The 16,586-nt window shown below is 41.7% G+C and overlaps 3 protein-coding genes across 6 annotated transcripts in view; all 3 read right to left on the bottom strand.

The window, feature by feature from the left end:
* Positions 1 to 126: 126 nt before the first annotated feature.
* On the bottom strand, positions 127 to 677 carry HTD2 (hydroxyacyl-thioester dehydratase type 2). The gene has a single exon (XM_074914119.1). It carries the CDS (start codon positions 675 to 677, stop codon positions 162 to 164), a length of 516 nt encoding a protein of 171 aa, XP_074770220.1. The 3' UTR covers positions 127 to 161.
* On the bottom strand, positions 546 to 3,075 carry RPP14 (ribonuclease P/MRP subunit p14). The gene is made up of 5 exons (XM_074914120.1): positions 2,969 to 3,075; positions 2,802 to 2,886; positions 2,040 to 2,116; positions 1,402 to 1,480; positions 546 to 777 (listed from the first exon to the last, which is right to left on the bottom strand). The coding sequence occupies exons 1-5, from the start codon at positions 3,052 to 3,054 to the stop codon at positions 721 to 723; spliced, it is 384 nt and encodes a 127-aa protein (XP_074770221.1). The 5' UTR covers positions 3,055 to 3,075; the 3' UTR covers positions 546 to 720.
* A 1,879-nt stretch (positions 3,076 to 4,954) lies between these two features.
* Positions 4,955 to 16,586, bottom strand: part of PRKAR2A (protein kinase cAMP-dependent type II regulatory subunit alpha) — a 68,274-nt gene continuing 56,642 nt past the window's right edge. For 3 of the 4 annotated variants that reach the window (XM_074913941.1, XM_074913943.1, XM_074913940.1), the window contains 5 exons: positions 15,961 to 16,062; positions 14,068 to 14,142; positions 10,952 to 11,017; positions 10,132 to 10,270; positions 4,955 to 9,588 (listed from right to left, as the gene is read on the bottom strand). In XM_074913941.1, the coding sequence (XP_074770042.1) occupies positions 9,455 to 9,588; positions 10,132 to 10,270; positions 10,952 to 11,017; positions 14,068 to 14,142; positions 15,961 to 16,062 (516 nt within the window). In that variant the 3' untranslated portion in view covers positions 4,955 to 9,454. The remainder of the gene's footprint in view (positions 9,589 to 10,131; positions 10,271 to 10,951; positions 11,018 to 14,067; positions 14,143 to 15,960; positions 16,063 to 16,586) is intronic. The other variant, XM_074913942.1, reaches the window with a different exon arrangement.

Genomic DNA, 16,586 nt, shown 5'->3' with positions numbered 1-16,586 from the left:
AACTTTAAATGCAGTTCTGTCAAGATTAAGTTCACGCACTGTCTTTGACACATTTTGAAGGATTTTTTGTCGCAAATTTACTGGATTAAGTGAGTTGTGTAAAAAAGACGGAGTCAAAACCAAGCGTACGTTTCTGGCCTTTATAATAAAGCAGTGGAGGATCAACAGCTCTCGCTGTCTGACACCATGACTTTCACCGACCCCTCCATAACAGTCTTCCCACTTTCTCTGACTTTACACAATACTGCAATGTGTGCAACAGAACCCATCAGGCGTTTAACTTCCGCTGAAGCTACGGCTTCTTCGCCGACATACAAAGGAGCTGGAAATCGGATCTCCTGAGAAAGAAACACACAACCTTGACCAGGCATTTTAGTACCCAGAACTGCAGAAATAAGTCCATTGATCAAAACTCCATGTACAATAGTTCTTCCAAATCTAGATTTCTTTGCAAAATCTTCATTTAAATGCAAAGGATTTGTGTCACCTGTTAAATCAGAAAAAGTAACAACATCATTCTGCGTAAAAGCTTTGGTAAGTTCGGCTTTGTCTCCAACTTTTATGTGTAAACTCTGAGGTACAGGACATCCAAGTAGTGAGCTGGTAACTGGTAGCTTTGTCAAGGCTCTTTGTCGGAAATCCCCTCCAGAAATTCCACACCTGAAGGACTGCAACATCTCAAGAAACTTCTGCTTCGTACAACCAAACCAACAACTGCATTCAATCCAAGACTAGTTCTCTGCTGTTGCCAGATAACGCAAGAAGAAATGGAGATGTCTAGTGGGGAGGGAGGGGGAAGAAAAAAAAAAAAGGCAAGAAACAAACTAAAACATTAAAAAAAAAACCACCATCAAATGCACTCAACATTAAAAATACTTAAATTGCCCTTTTACACAGAAGTAAAAAAATTAAACCTATACCCAAGTAGATTTTTATTTAGCCATGGCTTCAGAGACAAAGAATTCTTCAAACTCATTTTATTAAGCAGCATCCTTTGGGAAAAAAATAAGCTCTGGAAGTGCATGTTCATGCATGAATTTTTAAACGAGGTCAGTCAACAATGACTGAAGAAATAAAAAACTGCACAAAGATGTGGGCCAAGAACAAAACTTTCCAGAAATTATTTTCTCACAGATGTATTAATGAGATCAGGACTTCTCACTGGAATGAAACCATGAAGTAATGAGACAGCTGCTGCCGTCACATTTTACAAGGTTCATTATGAGAATTGCTTAAATGCAGGTCTACACCCCTGCACTGAAAAGCATTTCACTCCCAAACCAAGTCATTTTTGCATCTAGACCATCTTTCTATGAAGAGGCAGTGCACGTGGCTACCCAGAGCACCTCAGAGAAAGGTGTGACACGTGGGGGAAGCCATCCAGCCCCAACAGGGCTTTACCTGCAGCACTCGAAAGGCACACCTCCTGTTCTGGTAGAAGCCCAGCAGTGTTAGAGCGCTCCACAGCTTGACAAGGCCACTAAGTAAAAAGAAAATTAAATATATTAATAAATTTTCTTTTTCCCAATTTTCCTGCTGCATAAACATCTTAAAAAAAAAAGTTACATAGTAATGAAACCTTAACTGTAACTGAAATTCCAGCAGGTAATTTCACCTACGAGTTTAGTAGTAACACTGAAGGGTTACTGCAATGACTGCGATACATGCTGTAACCTTTCCAAGTTCATTTTACTGGCCCCGTTCTTGTTCTCTCTGTGCCTTTAAGCTCAATAAATCACCTGCAGTTGTCTTCACCATTTAAACAGAGTAACCATTCTCATCTTTACTACTGAGATTTTAAACCCACATATTTCAATGGTGCTTAGTTCCTGTCAGACCATTCTGTTTTAAAGCAGGAATAGCGTACTGATATGTGTAGGTTACCAAATCTTTGTGATTTTTTATTTTCTGCATGCTCTATGCAGACATCCGTAAGTTAGGCTTAATTCTTCAAAGACCATTCTTAGCTTAAGAGTTATGTTTTCTTCTGAAAAATATTTTCATGGGAGTATCTGAAGTGCGTACCTACTGTGCCTTACCTGCTAACAACTCTTAATATGGCAGACAGAGATTTTTCCTCATATATTAAGACATCAACAGGCAAAGCTGCTCCAACCTATGAAAAAATATGTTATTAAATAAGTACCATCCTATGCTCTTATAGTGGTTTAAAAGCAAGTGAATTCACTACCAGCACATGCCATCATTAAAGGTGCTACAGTTACGCTCAAATCTCAGATGAGCATTTCAGCTACAGCACCACTCGATTTCACACAGCACCTTTCCTCTCAGAGCTCTTCAGATACAAACTACTTTTAGTTCCACACGACAGCTGGAGAAACAGGGCCCCAGCAGTGACGTGGCCTGTTTAAAGGCACCCAGCAATACACAGGGTAAGAGCACTAGTGTGGTCTTGCCCATCACGAAGCTGTTCCCTTCCCACAGTTCTCCTTTTATAAACCTCGTTACAGCGAAAGCGTCGACAGCCCAGATTCTACGCGCTAAATATGCTGCAGCCACCTGACTAGTGACACTAAGACAAAACGTACAGCTCCAGCTTCACTGGGAGCAAGTCACAACGTGAGCTGGAGAGTTAACCGAGTTAACGGAGAGGCCCACAGGAGACACTCCTGCCTCCGCACGCCCTCAGCTCGACCCCGCTCCCCTCCCGCCTCCCAGGGCTGACAGAGCCGACAGAAAACCGACCGCGGAAGCCAGGGGCACACCGGCCGCTCCCGCAAGGCTCTCCGGGGCCCAGCCCCAAGCCGCCAGCCGAGGGAAGGCTCCCGCTCCCGGCCCACCTCTCCGTGCAGCTCCCTCAGCGCCGACACCACCAGCTGCTTGAACTGCGCCACGCTCGGCCGGGCCCCGCCGTCCGGCAGCTCCCTGCGGGGAAGCAGAGCAGAGGGCAGGCTGGGGGTGGGGGGGCTCCCCGGCGGCGGGGTCTCCCGCGCACCCCCGCACTCACAGGCGGACCCGCAGGTAGTGGTGCTCCGCCGCGCCGCGCAGCACCCGCCGCTCGAAGGTGGCGGCCGGCGGCTCGGCCCGCGCCATCCGCCCCCCGCGCCGCGCGCGCCGGCCGCAGCCAATGGCGGCGCGGAACCGCCCGCGCTCCTACGGCGGCCCCGCGGGGTCAGGCCCCGGCGTCGCCATGGCGACCGGGCGGGAGGCGCTCACCGGGACCTGCGGCGCCTCGGGCCCGGCCCGACCTCCTCGGCCGCTGCCCACGGCTGCCCCGAGGCCTGTCCCCTTCGCCGGGCCCGAGGGACGGCCCGCTCGCTGCCGGGCAGGGCAAAGGGCCAGTTCCCGGTTACACCGGCGGGGCGGTCAGCGCCTGACCCCGTAGTGCTAGGCCCTTAGTGCAAGGCCTGTGCCCAGAGCCCCTAAACCCGCCCTGGGGGAAACCTGAGCTTGACCTTTTCAGATTGAGGATAGCAGGAAGCAGTCTTCAGGTCTGAAATTAATCTCCTGGAAGCTGCGGGAACAGATGGTGTTTCCGAGTGCTGCAGGCTCACTTTTAGCTTCAGAAGGACAAACACTGAACGCTCCACAGTAAACACGCTCTTGGAGAGGGGCTAGCTGAGCTGTTCCTTCACTGAGACACCCCTTCCCCTTTAAACAAACTATGTTGGTCTTGATACAGTTCCTGGTGGAGCGTGTTGTCCAGCACTGTAACAGGTTACAAACATGGAGGGCATTGTGTAATCATAGCCTCTATTTTTGCAGCACACACACCTGAAACAGATTTGAAAAGTACACAGAGGGAGGCTGACAGCTTGGCTTTGCATCTCACTGGTCAACAGAGAGTTGAGATAACACAACTGCAGCACCAGCATGATTCCGTGTAGCTCATCTGAAGATTGGTGTGAAATACATCCCTTGGAGAGAAACAGCAGAAAGGACAGAAGTATCTTTGCCAAAATGATGACATATCCTCAGCATAAGAACTTTATAGAATCTTACCTCTTTCAAAAAAAAAAAAAAAAGTTTATCCAGGAACAGGGTAACACTGCAATAGATTAACATCCATCTGATATGCTTGTGTTGAGGCTCAACTCGCAAGACCCCATTTGCAAAGGAACTTCTAAATTCAGGATGTTTTCTCTGTTTGGGTTTGGGGTTTCCTCTCTGTCCTGCGGGGAGCCCAGGCTCCTCTGTCCCAGGCGCCTGGTGAGCCTACTAGAGTCCTAGCCCACTGCCAGCCTACTTGTATGTTGGGGTGCAAAGGGCACGTGTCCCTGTCTTTTACAGGCACTCATCTGTGTTCATCTTCCTACTGATGATGTGGCGCAAAGCCCACAGACCTTGTATTTGTGTCAGCTAAAGCCCTTGGTGATTCTGAAGAGGAATTCCTGAGAAAACAGCAAGATTATCTCAAAAAAGCCTCCCCAAGAGGTTATCTAACCCATCTCTGCCTCAGATAGATATTGTAACCATTCAACAGAGCTAGTTTACAACTGTTTGGAAAGAAAAAAAAAAAAAAAAAGTGCTGGAAAATTTCACACTGCCACAGGTATCCTAGCTCTCTTCTAGACAGATCTTTTCAATGCTTAATCAACAGCTTCCCTGCTGTAGTTTAGACCCTGTATTAATAGGCCTGTCCTAATCAATATGGGATTATTCCTCATTGTTTGAATATTCCCTGTTCCTTTTCCCCCAGTCCTTCTTTCCCTTAGAAAAAAGCCCAGATTTTCCTTATCTTTCTGTAAAATGTAACATTTTCTAGATAATTGTTATGCTCCTGCCCTCTGTCCCCTTCAAGTGTCAACATCTTCCTCAAGTTAAAGTGCCCAAAGTTAAAGTACTGTATTCTAGCACAGGCCTTCTCATGTTTAGCACCACAATCCATCTGAACTACTCTCCCAGACTTAATTTTAAAAGTGTACTTAAAATGCTGAATGTTTAGAAATAAAACTTCAGCAAAAGCAAATACTGAGCACTTGAGCAGACAAACTCACATGTACCAAAGCAATTTTATTTTTAAATGGTTAGTTAGGTTAAAAAAAAAAAAAAGGGCAGCTGGCCACATAAAATGCAGTAGCTGTAAGTGTAGGCCAACAAAAGGTCTTCAGGAATATTGTGTTGCTCCTAGGAACCAAGAACGGGTTAGCAGAATGCTGAAACAATAAATCAGTTCTACAATACTTTGGCAGACATATCAGAGCAGCCAGTTTTATTGGGAGCAATAATATCTACAGAAACTGGTATTATTTTTTAAGATATTAGTAAAATTTTAAATCACCAAACAGCAAAACTTGGTGGTCAGGTAACGTATAAATCCCTTTTGGTTATTGCAATAGGGCGAGTGCTGTTGTCCATAAGGCTCTGATAACACAACCACAGTAACTCAGGCACTCGAGTAAATCTCGTTAGCTGCTGTAAAGTCCACTCCTGATGTAAGCACTGGGGGGGTTGTGTCAGCTGCAGTGAGTCAATAAAGAGCACACACAAGATTGTACAAGGAAGGCTGGACACAACATGTCAGTTTTTTATTAACCCAAAGTGAAGCTGAACCCCAGAGTGGTTTAACTTGTTAAAACCATATGTTTATATGGCAAATATTTTTCTTTCATGTTCAACACTACAGTGCAAGAACCAAACTTCGCAGCTGTTCATCCTTTGAGAATCAAGTACTAAATGTAAAAATGAATTAAAATAAGGGTCCCTCAATGAATCAATTAAAAAAAAAATCATTTAACTCAAAAGAACAGACCAATTTTAAGAACTGTCTTATTAAATTCTCCCAAGTGAAAGACCTTTAAAAGCACTTGGAGCCTTGAGGTAGCAACTTTATGCAGAATTTAATTCCCCTCCTGCCCCACAGAGCAGAGGAAAATTAGTAGCGCACTGTTAGCTCCAGCCAGCTAAGCAGAGTTGAGCGTTCTCCTGTGAGGTTAGTGACTTTCTCTTGCATCTTGAAATAGCAGTGTAGTGCTGCAGACCGTCAGGAGGAAATCCACAAGGAAGGCCTCTTGAAATAAAATATATGGTTTGGAAAAAGTGAAAATAATCAGCAATAACCGCAACAACAAAAATTATCTGGAGTGAAAAAAAAAAAAAGAGACAAAGTGTTTGTATTTTGGCAAGACTAGTTTACAAATACATGTCAAGAACAAGAGTCTGCTTTCAGCCAACAGAAAAGAAAGAATGGAAGTGACATTCAAAGGGGTTTCGGTTTTTTGCCCTCTGTGCAAAATTGCACTTTGTTTTTAAAATTTTGTTTTAAAGTTTTAAGTTTTGCACTTTTTGTTTTTAAAAAGAGACCACTTTTGCCCTTTTTTGTTGTGTTACATTGCGAAACTTGTGCTGTGACATTAAACAGAAATATTTGACCACTGAAAGCTCCTCTCACTGACTTCACAACAATCACAAGCAGGGAATCACAAACAAGAGACTCTTCTTCCTCTAAGTTTCGAAGACACTATCCTCTTTGCCAACTTTGCTGCTGAGTTCTTTTATTAAAAACTAGATCTCTCTCTATTGCCAATTTCAGAGACTCCACAGCAGATTTCCTGAACACTGAGCAGTAACAACAACAAACCTTGTTCTCCACGACAATTTTTGCCACGGCAAAAAGGACCGAGCTGAGATACAGTGACGCGGGCAGATCCTTACAAACGGGCGCCTCGCTTCACTCCCTGGTCTCGGCATCACCACGCACACGCTTTCCGACTTTGCTCGTTACTGGTGCTCTAACCAGATACATGGCAATGTTGAGTATCTTACTACAAGCTTCTCTCACTACCTTCATGCTCCAAAATTTTACAGAACAGGTTGGTTAAACCAGACCAAACTGATCAGGCACGTTGCAAGTTACAGCTTTTAAATGGATGAGCCTTCTTAGAGGCTCACCCTCTTTCAGCTCACCGTCAGGCTGCCTCTCTGCACTGCAGAACGACGTCACAGGGATCCTGGATGCAGGATGGCATTGCCCAGCACGCAGTCTAGAGAAAGGGAGAACTTCAAAAGCTTGTTCTCGCTCTCATGGGACCCCAATCTTTTATGTTCTCATTTTTCCTTTGACTTCTAGAAGCCATCAAATCCTCCCTTCCAGGCAGAATCACCTGAAGAATCCAACATCAGCCTTGCCTAGTGTTTTGGTTAAGCTTCAGAACAATCACCAAAGTCTGCATATGCTGAGGTATACAGTCCTATCCTGCAGGGAACCAAAGGCTCTCAGAATCAGAATCCCACCTGTAAGGCAGCCCAACCTGCCAGGCTCCTCTGGGTCAAGGAGAGGACATTCTGCCTGGGAGCAACAAAGGCCAGCTAGTGATTATTCACAGCAAGTTTCTCTTTAGTTCACATGACAGTTTAGGCAGCACAGAAACTCATACAGGTTTGGAGACCAGTTTACATCTGGTTCGCAGGACAGTCACAAGCTGGCTTCAGAAAGACTCTTGCCTTGGAGCCCAAAAGTATCTTAAAGTTTTATCTGTTATCAGTGCAAGGACCTGATGAGCAGGGGTTAAATTTTTTCTTGGTTTTTGTTTGTTGGTTTTTGTTTTTTTAATTCTGTAATCAAAAGAATGATTTTTGTCTTTGGTGTTAAACCTTGGAAGCATGAATGAGAAGTACCTGCTGCTTCTTTGGCTGTAATTTACAACAAAAAACAGCCCAGTAAAGCAAAGGAAATTCACTGTTCTAAAATACATGCAGTTAGAACAGCCACTAGACATCACAACCAGGACTTTAATAATATGGAAACACCTAGTTCAGTGGTGTCCATTACAAATCATTTGCATTATATAAAAATAGGACTCCAATTACAGTAACTGGACAACAGCCATTCAAACTTATCAAGTTTCCATCTTACTCATCATATTGCAGGAACTGGGAGGAGCTCATCCATTTAGGGAAAAAAAAATTGTCCAGAAATCAACTTAAGAGTTGCAGCTAAGCATCTTGTGCCTTAGAGAAACGTCCACTGTGATAACTAGAAGCAAGAATTCAACATTAGCATCTTTCTATTTTTGCTCACATGGCCATGAATAGAAAGAGCAGGTTCTGTTGAACTAGCATCCACAATTAAAATTTTATAACCCCATAAAACACCAGTAAGTTTTGCATGAGCTGCAGAAGAATGCAAATTCAAAGGGTCACTAGATTTATTACCTACAAATTCAATGTCTTAATATAAATATTCTGTTTGTACACCATAAAAATGTCCTTCTTATGGTCTCATTCTTATTTAGATAATACTCTGATAAAATCTCAGCAGTATGCCAATTAAGGTCATTAAAGCTATAGAAATAGAATCTACCTAATAAATGCTGCAAATTTAACAGATATTTTAGATAAAGATCATTAGCTTAGTTATCACCTAAACCAAAAAGACTCCTCAAACACACCAACTGCGGAGTTAGCAAGGACATTTGCTTTACAAAGTCAAATGTTGCCAACTTTTGAAAAGTTCAGCAAATCAACATGGTATTTGGAAGCATCCAAGTGTCTAATGAAGTTAGAATACTGTGAAATGTTAGGACTGGGGGGAGCTCCTGTAAACAAGTACAGAAGTAGTCTTCATTTAAATTACAAAACATTCACCTCCTTAAAAAGCTTTAAAACTGACCCAGTCAACAACAGTGCCCTGGGAAATCTAGCAGTATAAAGGATCTCTGTAAGCAAGAGTAGGTCATACATTGTGATCTCACCACAATAAAATGTACTCAGTGTCAGGAACAAGGAGCAAATTTGGGGAGATGACAATTATGACACCTTCGGGCCATTTGATCTGAACTACTGCACTTTTTTTGGGCAGCATAGAGTAAAACAATTTTCTCTGCTGCTCAGAAAACACTTAAAATATAGTAATGTTTCATTTTCTGCATTTTGTTGCTAAGCACTCTCCCATGTCCCCAGCTCGGTTTACTTGGTTTAAAGAGCTATACTACCTGCTGCTTTCAGCAGGTGGAAGAAAACTTCAGTGCCACCTTATTAATTGGCTCCATTGATATTTTAACATCAAACCCAGATGCTACAATTAAAAGCAAATTTGACATTGTGTAAGGAAAGCATCAGATGAAGGTAATAAGCCTGGTAAAAGGCTCGTATTCCACAGGTTGCCTCTGCAGAACAGGCAGCCTCCCACTACAGAATCTGATCTGAAAATTTATCCCAACAGTAACACCAGAAGGAAGGAGGCTTCTGTATCTTGCACCCTTTGGGTTTCATATCAGGCACTTGAACTGTTGGACAGATGCCATTCTGAACCAAGTAAGTGAACATAGGGTTAGAATCATCTTTAATCTAGGTCTAATAATGAAGTATCAGCAGCAAAGTGGAGGCAGGGAGTGAGCAATCCATCTGTGCTGAGACTTGTTTATGGTTTCTAAAATGCCCAAGAAGACAGCAGCAGTAACTGTTCCATAGTGTCCATTTTCCTTGTGAGTTGTGTTGCTGACAGGAGGCTTTTCTGTGTCTTGAACTAAGAAGGCATTGAGGTACCCTGTGCCTAATTCCCTGGATCCAACAGGTCCATGCTAGAGCCAAACATTGCCACCAGCTGCTCCTCATAATGTGTTATATTCCTCTTCATAATGTCCATGCAGGGTCCAAGCAACCTCTCAAATGCTTGCACATCCATGACTGAAAAGGAACAGAAGTGAAAACAAGATCGTTTGTCAAAAAGGACACTATGCGCCAACCTCTTCTGAACTTAGAACACAGACCTCCAGTCCAGCCCATTCAGGTCTGAGGCTTCGATAGAAGGCACAGAAACAAAAATTGTATTTCTGATTTCCCTCTCTGCTGTTACTGGGAGAAACAAGATTAATGAAATACAAACCTGACCTCAAGGATAAATACAGAAGCCAAATACACACCACACTGGCATTAAAAGATCACCTGAAAGCTGTGTGTAACAAGCAAGCTGCAGACAAGAAGCTGATGCTATTTACCCTAAGAGTACAGACCACATAAGCAGAACAAACAGAATCTGCTGGAAGGAAGCAGCGGTGCTTCTCAAACCTCAGCGTGGAGATCTGCTCCAGCCCGTGGTTCTACCTTCTCCTGTCTGACCGTTAGTTACCGAAAGGCTGCTAAGTTTTGAATAGCTGCTCACTCAGGCATGGTCCACAAAACAAACACACACCAGAAAAGGGTAATGAGAAACATAGGACATGGGCTTACCTAAACATTTGACCTCCCCAACAGCATAGGCAGAGGCTGCTCTGGGTTTGTTGGTAACGAGTGCAAGCTCTCCAAAATACTGCCCTCTGTGACACCGGGCAATCTCCACTTCTTGGTTAGCTTCTTTACTTGTCATAGTCTGTTAAACAGTACATTTTAAATATTTGCATACAATTCAATCTTTGTACAAGGCTGCAGTTAATCCCAGCTATCTTACAGGTGTGCAACAGCTCACTGGTTTAGGGTTTTGAAACTAGCAATTCCCAAGTCATGCTCTGTACTGGTAGAACACCTTAACAGCATGTTCAATTAGAAGTTTGATAAGAAAAGCATATGCCAGCCCACAAGTTTAGAGATTGTCAGATATTCACTGTTACAGCTTTGGGAACTGTGATTGCATTAGCCTAACACACATTTTACCACGCACAACACGTTGTCCCGAGGCTGTTCCAGGCTGTACGGAGAGCTGTTCAAATGCCAATGTCTAGTATGTCACTAGAGATAACAGACCTCAAGTTTTGTAAATTGTAGTTTTCTATAACCCTAGAAGAAAAGTTTCATCTCCACCCTTAAAGCCAGGGAGAGTGTATGAGGTTAGTTTGTAGAGGAGCAGATACAAGCAAAAGACTTTCCAACTTTAGTAAAGTGACTTCTGGCTACTTCAGAACAGGTGTGAGGATTTACAACCTACATCACCTGAGTGACAATGATAAATATAATAAAATCTTAAAATAAGCCAGGGTAGGCTTTTTCACACCACTTGCATTAATCACTTAAATCAGGGACTGACCGAAAGTCTAATCATCCAATTTCAACTCACCTTGCTTTTAATCAAGATTTTTACTTCACCAGATTCTACAATGTAAAAACAATCTGCTTTATCACCCTGTGAAGAGGAAAAGGTAAAGCAAATCATTTTTTTTGTTTACTGTAAGAATATGTATAAATGGTATTAAAGCATTCACTCTGAACTAGGTCTTGTGCAGAAAGCTGCTAGAATTGACAGACACTCACATTCTTAACATTAAAAGGTAACTGGTTAGGTAACATACCAGAGGAACCCGGAGGGGAAGGAACTATTAGTACACATCATTCAGTGAGAGGGCAGGTGGAAAGGAAAAAGCAAAGGAGATTGAAAACATCTAGCAAAAACACTTAAGTGCAAATCTTCAGATCCTGATGGAAGTATCCGATAGTTAGTGAAATTAAGCAGGGTTTAGAATTTCCAGAAGCAAGTTTTGATAAAACATTAATTTAATGTCCACATTTCTAGATGTCAGTAGGAAGAAGAATCCATTAAATTAAGTATGTGCCCAGTCAATCCAAGGTAAAATAGTGGGAGATCAGCAGAAGCCAGAATAGCTATACTTGAGAAACATAAACATAGAAAGTAAGAAGAAGATAGTTTACAGAAAAGCAAGTCCACAACGCAAGCCATCTACATGAGGAATGATGCAATAAATGGCTGTGTAAAGGTAGCGAGAATGCTAAGGAGTGAGGCGCTCTCTTAGCATCATGCCATTAAAGGAAAACAAGTCACATAGGGCAAGTAGAAAATAAAAATTGATAGTCATTTTATATAAAGTTCTAGAAAAATAACACAACATGTTTTTGAATAACTGAGTGTGAAATAAAAAGATTTGTTTTAGTCAGATTCAGGTGTTTCTATGAAAAAATCACTGTGAAGGTGACCAAGCACTGGCACAGGTTGCCTGGTTCTGAAGTCTCCATCCTGTGGGAGATTCAAAAACCGTCTGGGCCTTGGCAACTGGCTCTCGGTGGCCCTGCTTGAGAGGGGAAGGGGTGTGGGGCATTAGATGACCTGCAGAGGTGCCTTCCAACCTCAACCATTCTGTGAGTCTCTAGAAGCTTTTTCACGTCAGTCTAAACCTCATCATGTTGCAGACTGCCAACAGATCATAGTGAACTGCTCTGGAGAGCTTTGCCAGGACTTTTTTATTTTGAAAGTTTTTGCTGCGACAGAGGGAACCTTCTGTCTCTATACCTGTGGGCTTGGTATAGGACTGGAAGTCAGAGCGGAGAGCTGGCACGTGCCTGCTGCTACAAATCAGAAGCAAAGGGACTAGAGGCTTCAGGGAAACAGAGGCTGGATAAGGAACCAATAAAGGAATGGGAGTGGCTCAGCAAAAATACCCATGAAACAATGTGAGGAGAGAGATAAATCTGACATTAAGTCAAATGGGCAATAAGACCATGAATGTGATGGGAAGCATGGAGAAAGATGATTACAACTCGAGTATGGAACATGGGCTGGGAGAAGATGATGCAAGATTTAAACATGGCGTTACAGAAGAAATGAGGCCCTCAGCTAAGCTTCCTGGAGACGATCATAAACCATTCAGTGCAAAGCTTTTCATTCACTGTTGCCAGCTATCACAACATGAACTAACACAGCACACTTCTGAAAGAGTATTGTTTTTTAAAAAAGAATGTAAACAAACTGAGTGTGAGACATCCTTGTAACACTGGCAGGCACTAACAATTTTCAAGTGCTTTAAAGCATGCTGCCCTTAAGTGAAGGGTCAAATTCCAGTAAGGTAATTAAAATGTAAGATTATCCATAAGAGAAAAGGGGTTCATGGTATTGATGCTACTGCTGTAATGTAGGAGCTATCACATCTTTTCCAAGCATAAAATTTTATCATCTTTAGCAGCGTATTACCATCACCCAGACCTATCCAGACTATTAATCCTCCTTTTAAGGGTAATTACATCCTTGTCCTTAATTCAGTTATTACAAAACATTAAAACCAACTGCGTAATTGGATCGCTGATTGCGTGGGTTCCCAGTTTTGAGACTGTTTTATAAGCTTTAATTTTGCTGAGAGTTCAGTTTTCTTAGGGTCTTAAGCAACAAAGTAAGATTTTTAACTTACAAAATTGAGGGTATTTTTGGAGAAGTAATTTGGCAGTATTTGGTTATCAGCAAATTAAGGTTTCCTGCATTGAGTTATCTGACATTCAAGGTAATTAATATTAATTATTCAAGACATTATTTATAAGACTTTGTTTATAAAACAAGATGATGGTTGTGATTCAAAAGCCTGCAATTTCAGGTAAGCCAAGGACTTTCTTGCCATTAACTTCTACTTGAAGTAGAGCACTTTTGCAACAAACAAAGCAACCCTGAGCTAAACTTGATGCCAAATTCCAGTGTTCCATCAGTAACAGTGTTCCAAAAAGTTATCTGTGTCACAGTCAAAAAAATCCCACGGCTTTAGCTTGAGTTTGTCCAGCTTCATGTTTCACCACTCTGGCCTTGATCTATTACAGCAGACAAAACATACACCAACAACCAAAGGCTGTCAACTGAAGCTAGGCTACTCCACCACTGAAATACTTTAAAGAGCATCAGAAAAACCAGTGGTTTTAATTAACCCTGATAGTTTCTTATAATAGTTAACTGAGTTGGGTCCAACCAGTGAAATATTCCCTGTGACTTCATTTACTTTCATCCAAATCACACTCCTGTTGAATTGTTTGGGTTTGTTGTTTAGTCAGACCTAGGAATTAAGAGATGCCTTTACTACATGTTTGTGACTCCTTGTTTGAATCTGGTCATAAGTGCCTTTAAAAAGTCAATCTGGGGGCTTTCAAGGAAAATTACATAGACATTTATTTTCCGCTTCTTAAGACATACTCCTCTTGTAACCTTGCAAAGACTATTTATAAAAAAAAACAAAAAAACAAAAAACCACGAGAGAAGAAAAACCCAGAAGCTAAAGTAATAGGCTAAATTTGTGGCAAAAGATGCACTGGCCATTCCCCAAACGCTCAAGAAATGGTTAAATAAATTGGAAGTATTAAAAGAATAAGTGCCAAGTTGGTCCAAGTAATAAGATCCTATAAGTCAATTCCAAACAGGAAAGAAGCAGAGAAAGGAGAATGATAAAGAGAAATTTAGACTTCAAGTACCTGAGAAATGATACGTTCCCCATCTTGATACACTTTCTCCCCTATAACGTCCACTATCTTCATCCGCTCTGATGCCTGGAACAAAGAGGAAAATCAAACATAATCATCCCATTATAGTACGTCTCTGGTAAATTTTGTAGCCCTGAAATGAAGAGGCATTTCCTAGACAGACAAACATGCAGTATCTGGGTACTGAAAAATACAGCCCCTACAATGACATTGTCATATTGCACCACAGCTTTTAAGACTACCATAATCAATAGGAAAGAAAATTGCCTAGTGTCCCATCCGTGTGCTTTTCCTACCCCCAAAGTTAACCAACAACTCATTTGGCTGGTTTAGAGCAAAAGGGGGGAAAAAAAAAAAAAAAAATCACTTCCTCATCTTAGGAGTTGAAATTTGAAGAAAACACTCAGAAAAATGTCATAAACTGTCTAAGAACAAACTTCAGTGAGAAACACATTTTCAAAATATTTTAATCACCATGTACTTGAATACGTGGGGGGGTTTTTTGCGTCCCAGGATTCATTCCTAGAGTGGAGAAAGGAAGGGGATATGAAAAGGATACTGGCTCTAAACTGTAAGCAGGCATTGCAACAGGATGCCCAGCAGCAAGGGCAAGAGGTATTAATCTGACAGGCAACAAAGCATGCCTGAGTCTTCATAAACAAGAAGGGAACACTTAAATTTATCTCCAATGTTTCCCACTGCCCACCTAGAATGCCACAAAATAATTTTATTGCCTCAGAGCAGTGTAAAAAACATCTTAAGAAAGGAAGAAAATCCTGCAGTTCAAATGAGTATCTCAGCAGATGATTCAGCTGTAATCGATTCATTCCACAAATGTACCTTAATCTAGCCCATGGTTGAGAAACTAAATTCTGATCCACCCATGATTCAACTGCCGTGTGTCGTGCAAAAAGCCATCCAGTGCTAATGAGTTATTTTTCTATATCTTTAAATATTTATGAGTCATTTTTGTGCTCAAAAAAGTCACATTGATGGAACTAGTTTGAGTCAGGCACTGAGAGAGATGATGTGCAATTTATCCCTTCCACAGCTACCAAGGTAAGTTCAAAATAATACATATTAGAGGTTGCTATTCACACCTAATGCTACTTTGCAATTGTGTAATCTTCTCTCAAGGGGATTACAAGATCTTCTCAAATATTAAAGATTAATGCTGAAAAATAGTCGTATGATGAGAAAACCAAGAAAAGAGAAACGGTGTAAGGCAAAGACAGACACACAGTAACTCCAAAGCAGTTTGCTGTGGCTCCAAAAGCCCTCTAAAGATAGAGGCTGAATCAATAGCTTAGAAGTGACAATTTACACTCGTTTCTAAAGTCATGCACCACACACACTGACGCGGCATCTGTCATTTTGTTCCCAGGTAGCAGTGCTTCCCTTTAGCCTATTCTTAGTTTCCCTCCTGAGTATCAGTTAAGGTTAAAGCAAGGCCTACTACAGCCCACATCTTTTTTTCAAATTTAAAATCATTCGTGCTGATAAAGGCCAAATATCCCAGTGATTGTATCATTACTTCAATATCACACCCTCAAAGGAAACCACAGCCCTGAGTTTGAATTTTCACTTTAATACCTGTTCTCTGACATATTTATGGATGGTTTGTGGTTTTTTGTGATGTAAAAAAAAAAAAAAATCTTTACACAGACTGAGATAAACATCAGCAAATCACTTTCTGTGAAGAAAGGATATGAGAAAAAACAGTGTACCGTTTCAACAACGCAAATTAAGTTCTACAGTAAACATGATACCAAGGAAGCTCTTAAAATTTTGTTCTAAGCAGAAATGGCACAGATTTCTGATCGAGCTGAAACCCTGACTGCAGAGCTAATGCTAATGCATGAATTTGATACAGATAGACTTTACCTCCAAGGATTTAAGAAGGGGCACAGACTCAATAAATAATTCGTACGTCTTCCTCTTCTTTGCATTGTTTTTCAATATAATTCTTCTGAATGTCACTCGATCCTGAAAGAAACAGCACAGAGAAACACATTATTCCTCTTCACTGAGTTTGAAGAACCAACAAACATGAACTAGTACTTGCAACTGGGTTTGAGAAGCCAGCTGTTCAAATGATACCATATCCATCACAACGGCGACTGTAACAGCTCTTGTGAGAGTACCTGTTGCAACAACAAATTGAAAAACAGGAAGCTGTAAGACCTGGTCCTTCTCAGATAAGCATTTAAGAACTCCATTTTCATTCTATCTTGTACTGGTTTTCAGGGTTGACTTTTGGGGGTTTGTTTGGCTGTTTGTTAATGTATCTTTCATGTTTCCTCATACAATGGAGAAGTTACACTCTTCTTGCTGAAGCCACTGGAAACTGGGATTTCCAACAGTTGCTTGTTAAGGCAACTGCAGGACTAGGGGTGCACTGGATTTTTCTCTACTTGAGTCACATATTTCAAAAGCTGGAGATTTTTTTCTCTGAAAATCTGAGATTTTTCTCTCTTCATCTGAGACCAAAAAAACCGGTCTCAGATCAG

This window comes from Athene noctua, chromosome 10 (genome assembly GCF_965140245.1).
Source record: "Athene noctua chromosome 10, bAthNoc1.hap1.1, whole genome shotgun sequence".
NCBI classification, from domain to species: Eukaryota; Metazoa; Chordata; class Aves; order Strigiformes; family Strigidae; genus Athene; species Athene noctua.
The sequence above is the reverse complement of the archived record's forward strand: the minus strand, read 5'-3'. Positions and strand labels throughout refer to the sequence as shown.

Excerpts from the sequence above, each read along its gene's own strand:
- RPP14 (XM_074914120.1), bottom strand. The coding sequence starts at position 3,054 with ATGGCGCGGGCCGAGCCGCCGGCCGCCACCTTCGAGCGGCGGGTGCTG. Across the intron at positions 2,887-2,968 it reads CACTACCTGCGGGTCCGCCT|GGAGCTGCCGGACGGCGGGG; the intron begins GTGAGTGCGGGG and ends GCTTCCCCGCAG. Across the intron at positions 778-1,401 it reads GTGCCTTTCGAGTGCTGCAG|ACATCTCCATTTCTTCTTGC; the intron begins GTAAAGCCCTGT and ends CCTCCCCACTAG.
- HTD2 (XM_074914119.1), bottom strand. The coding sequence starts at position 677 with ATGTTGCAGTCCTTCAGGTGTGGAATTTCTGGAGGGGATTTCCGACAA.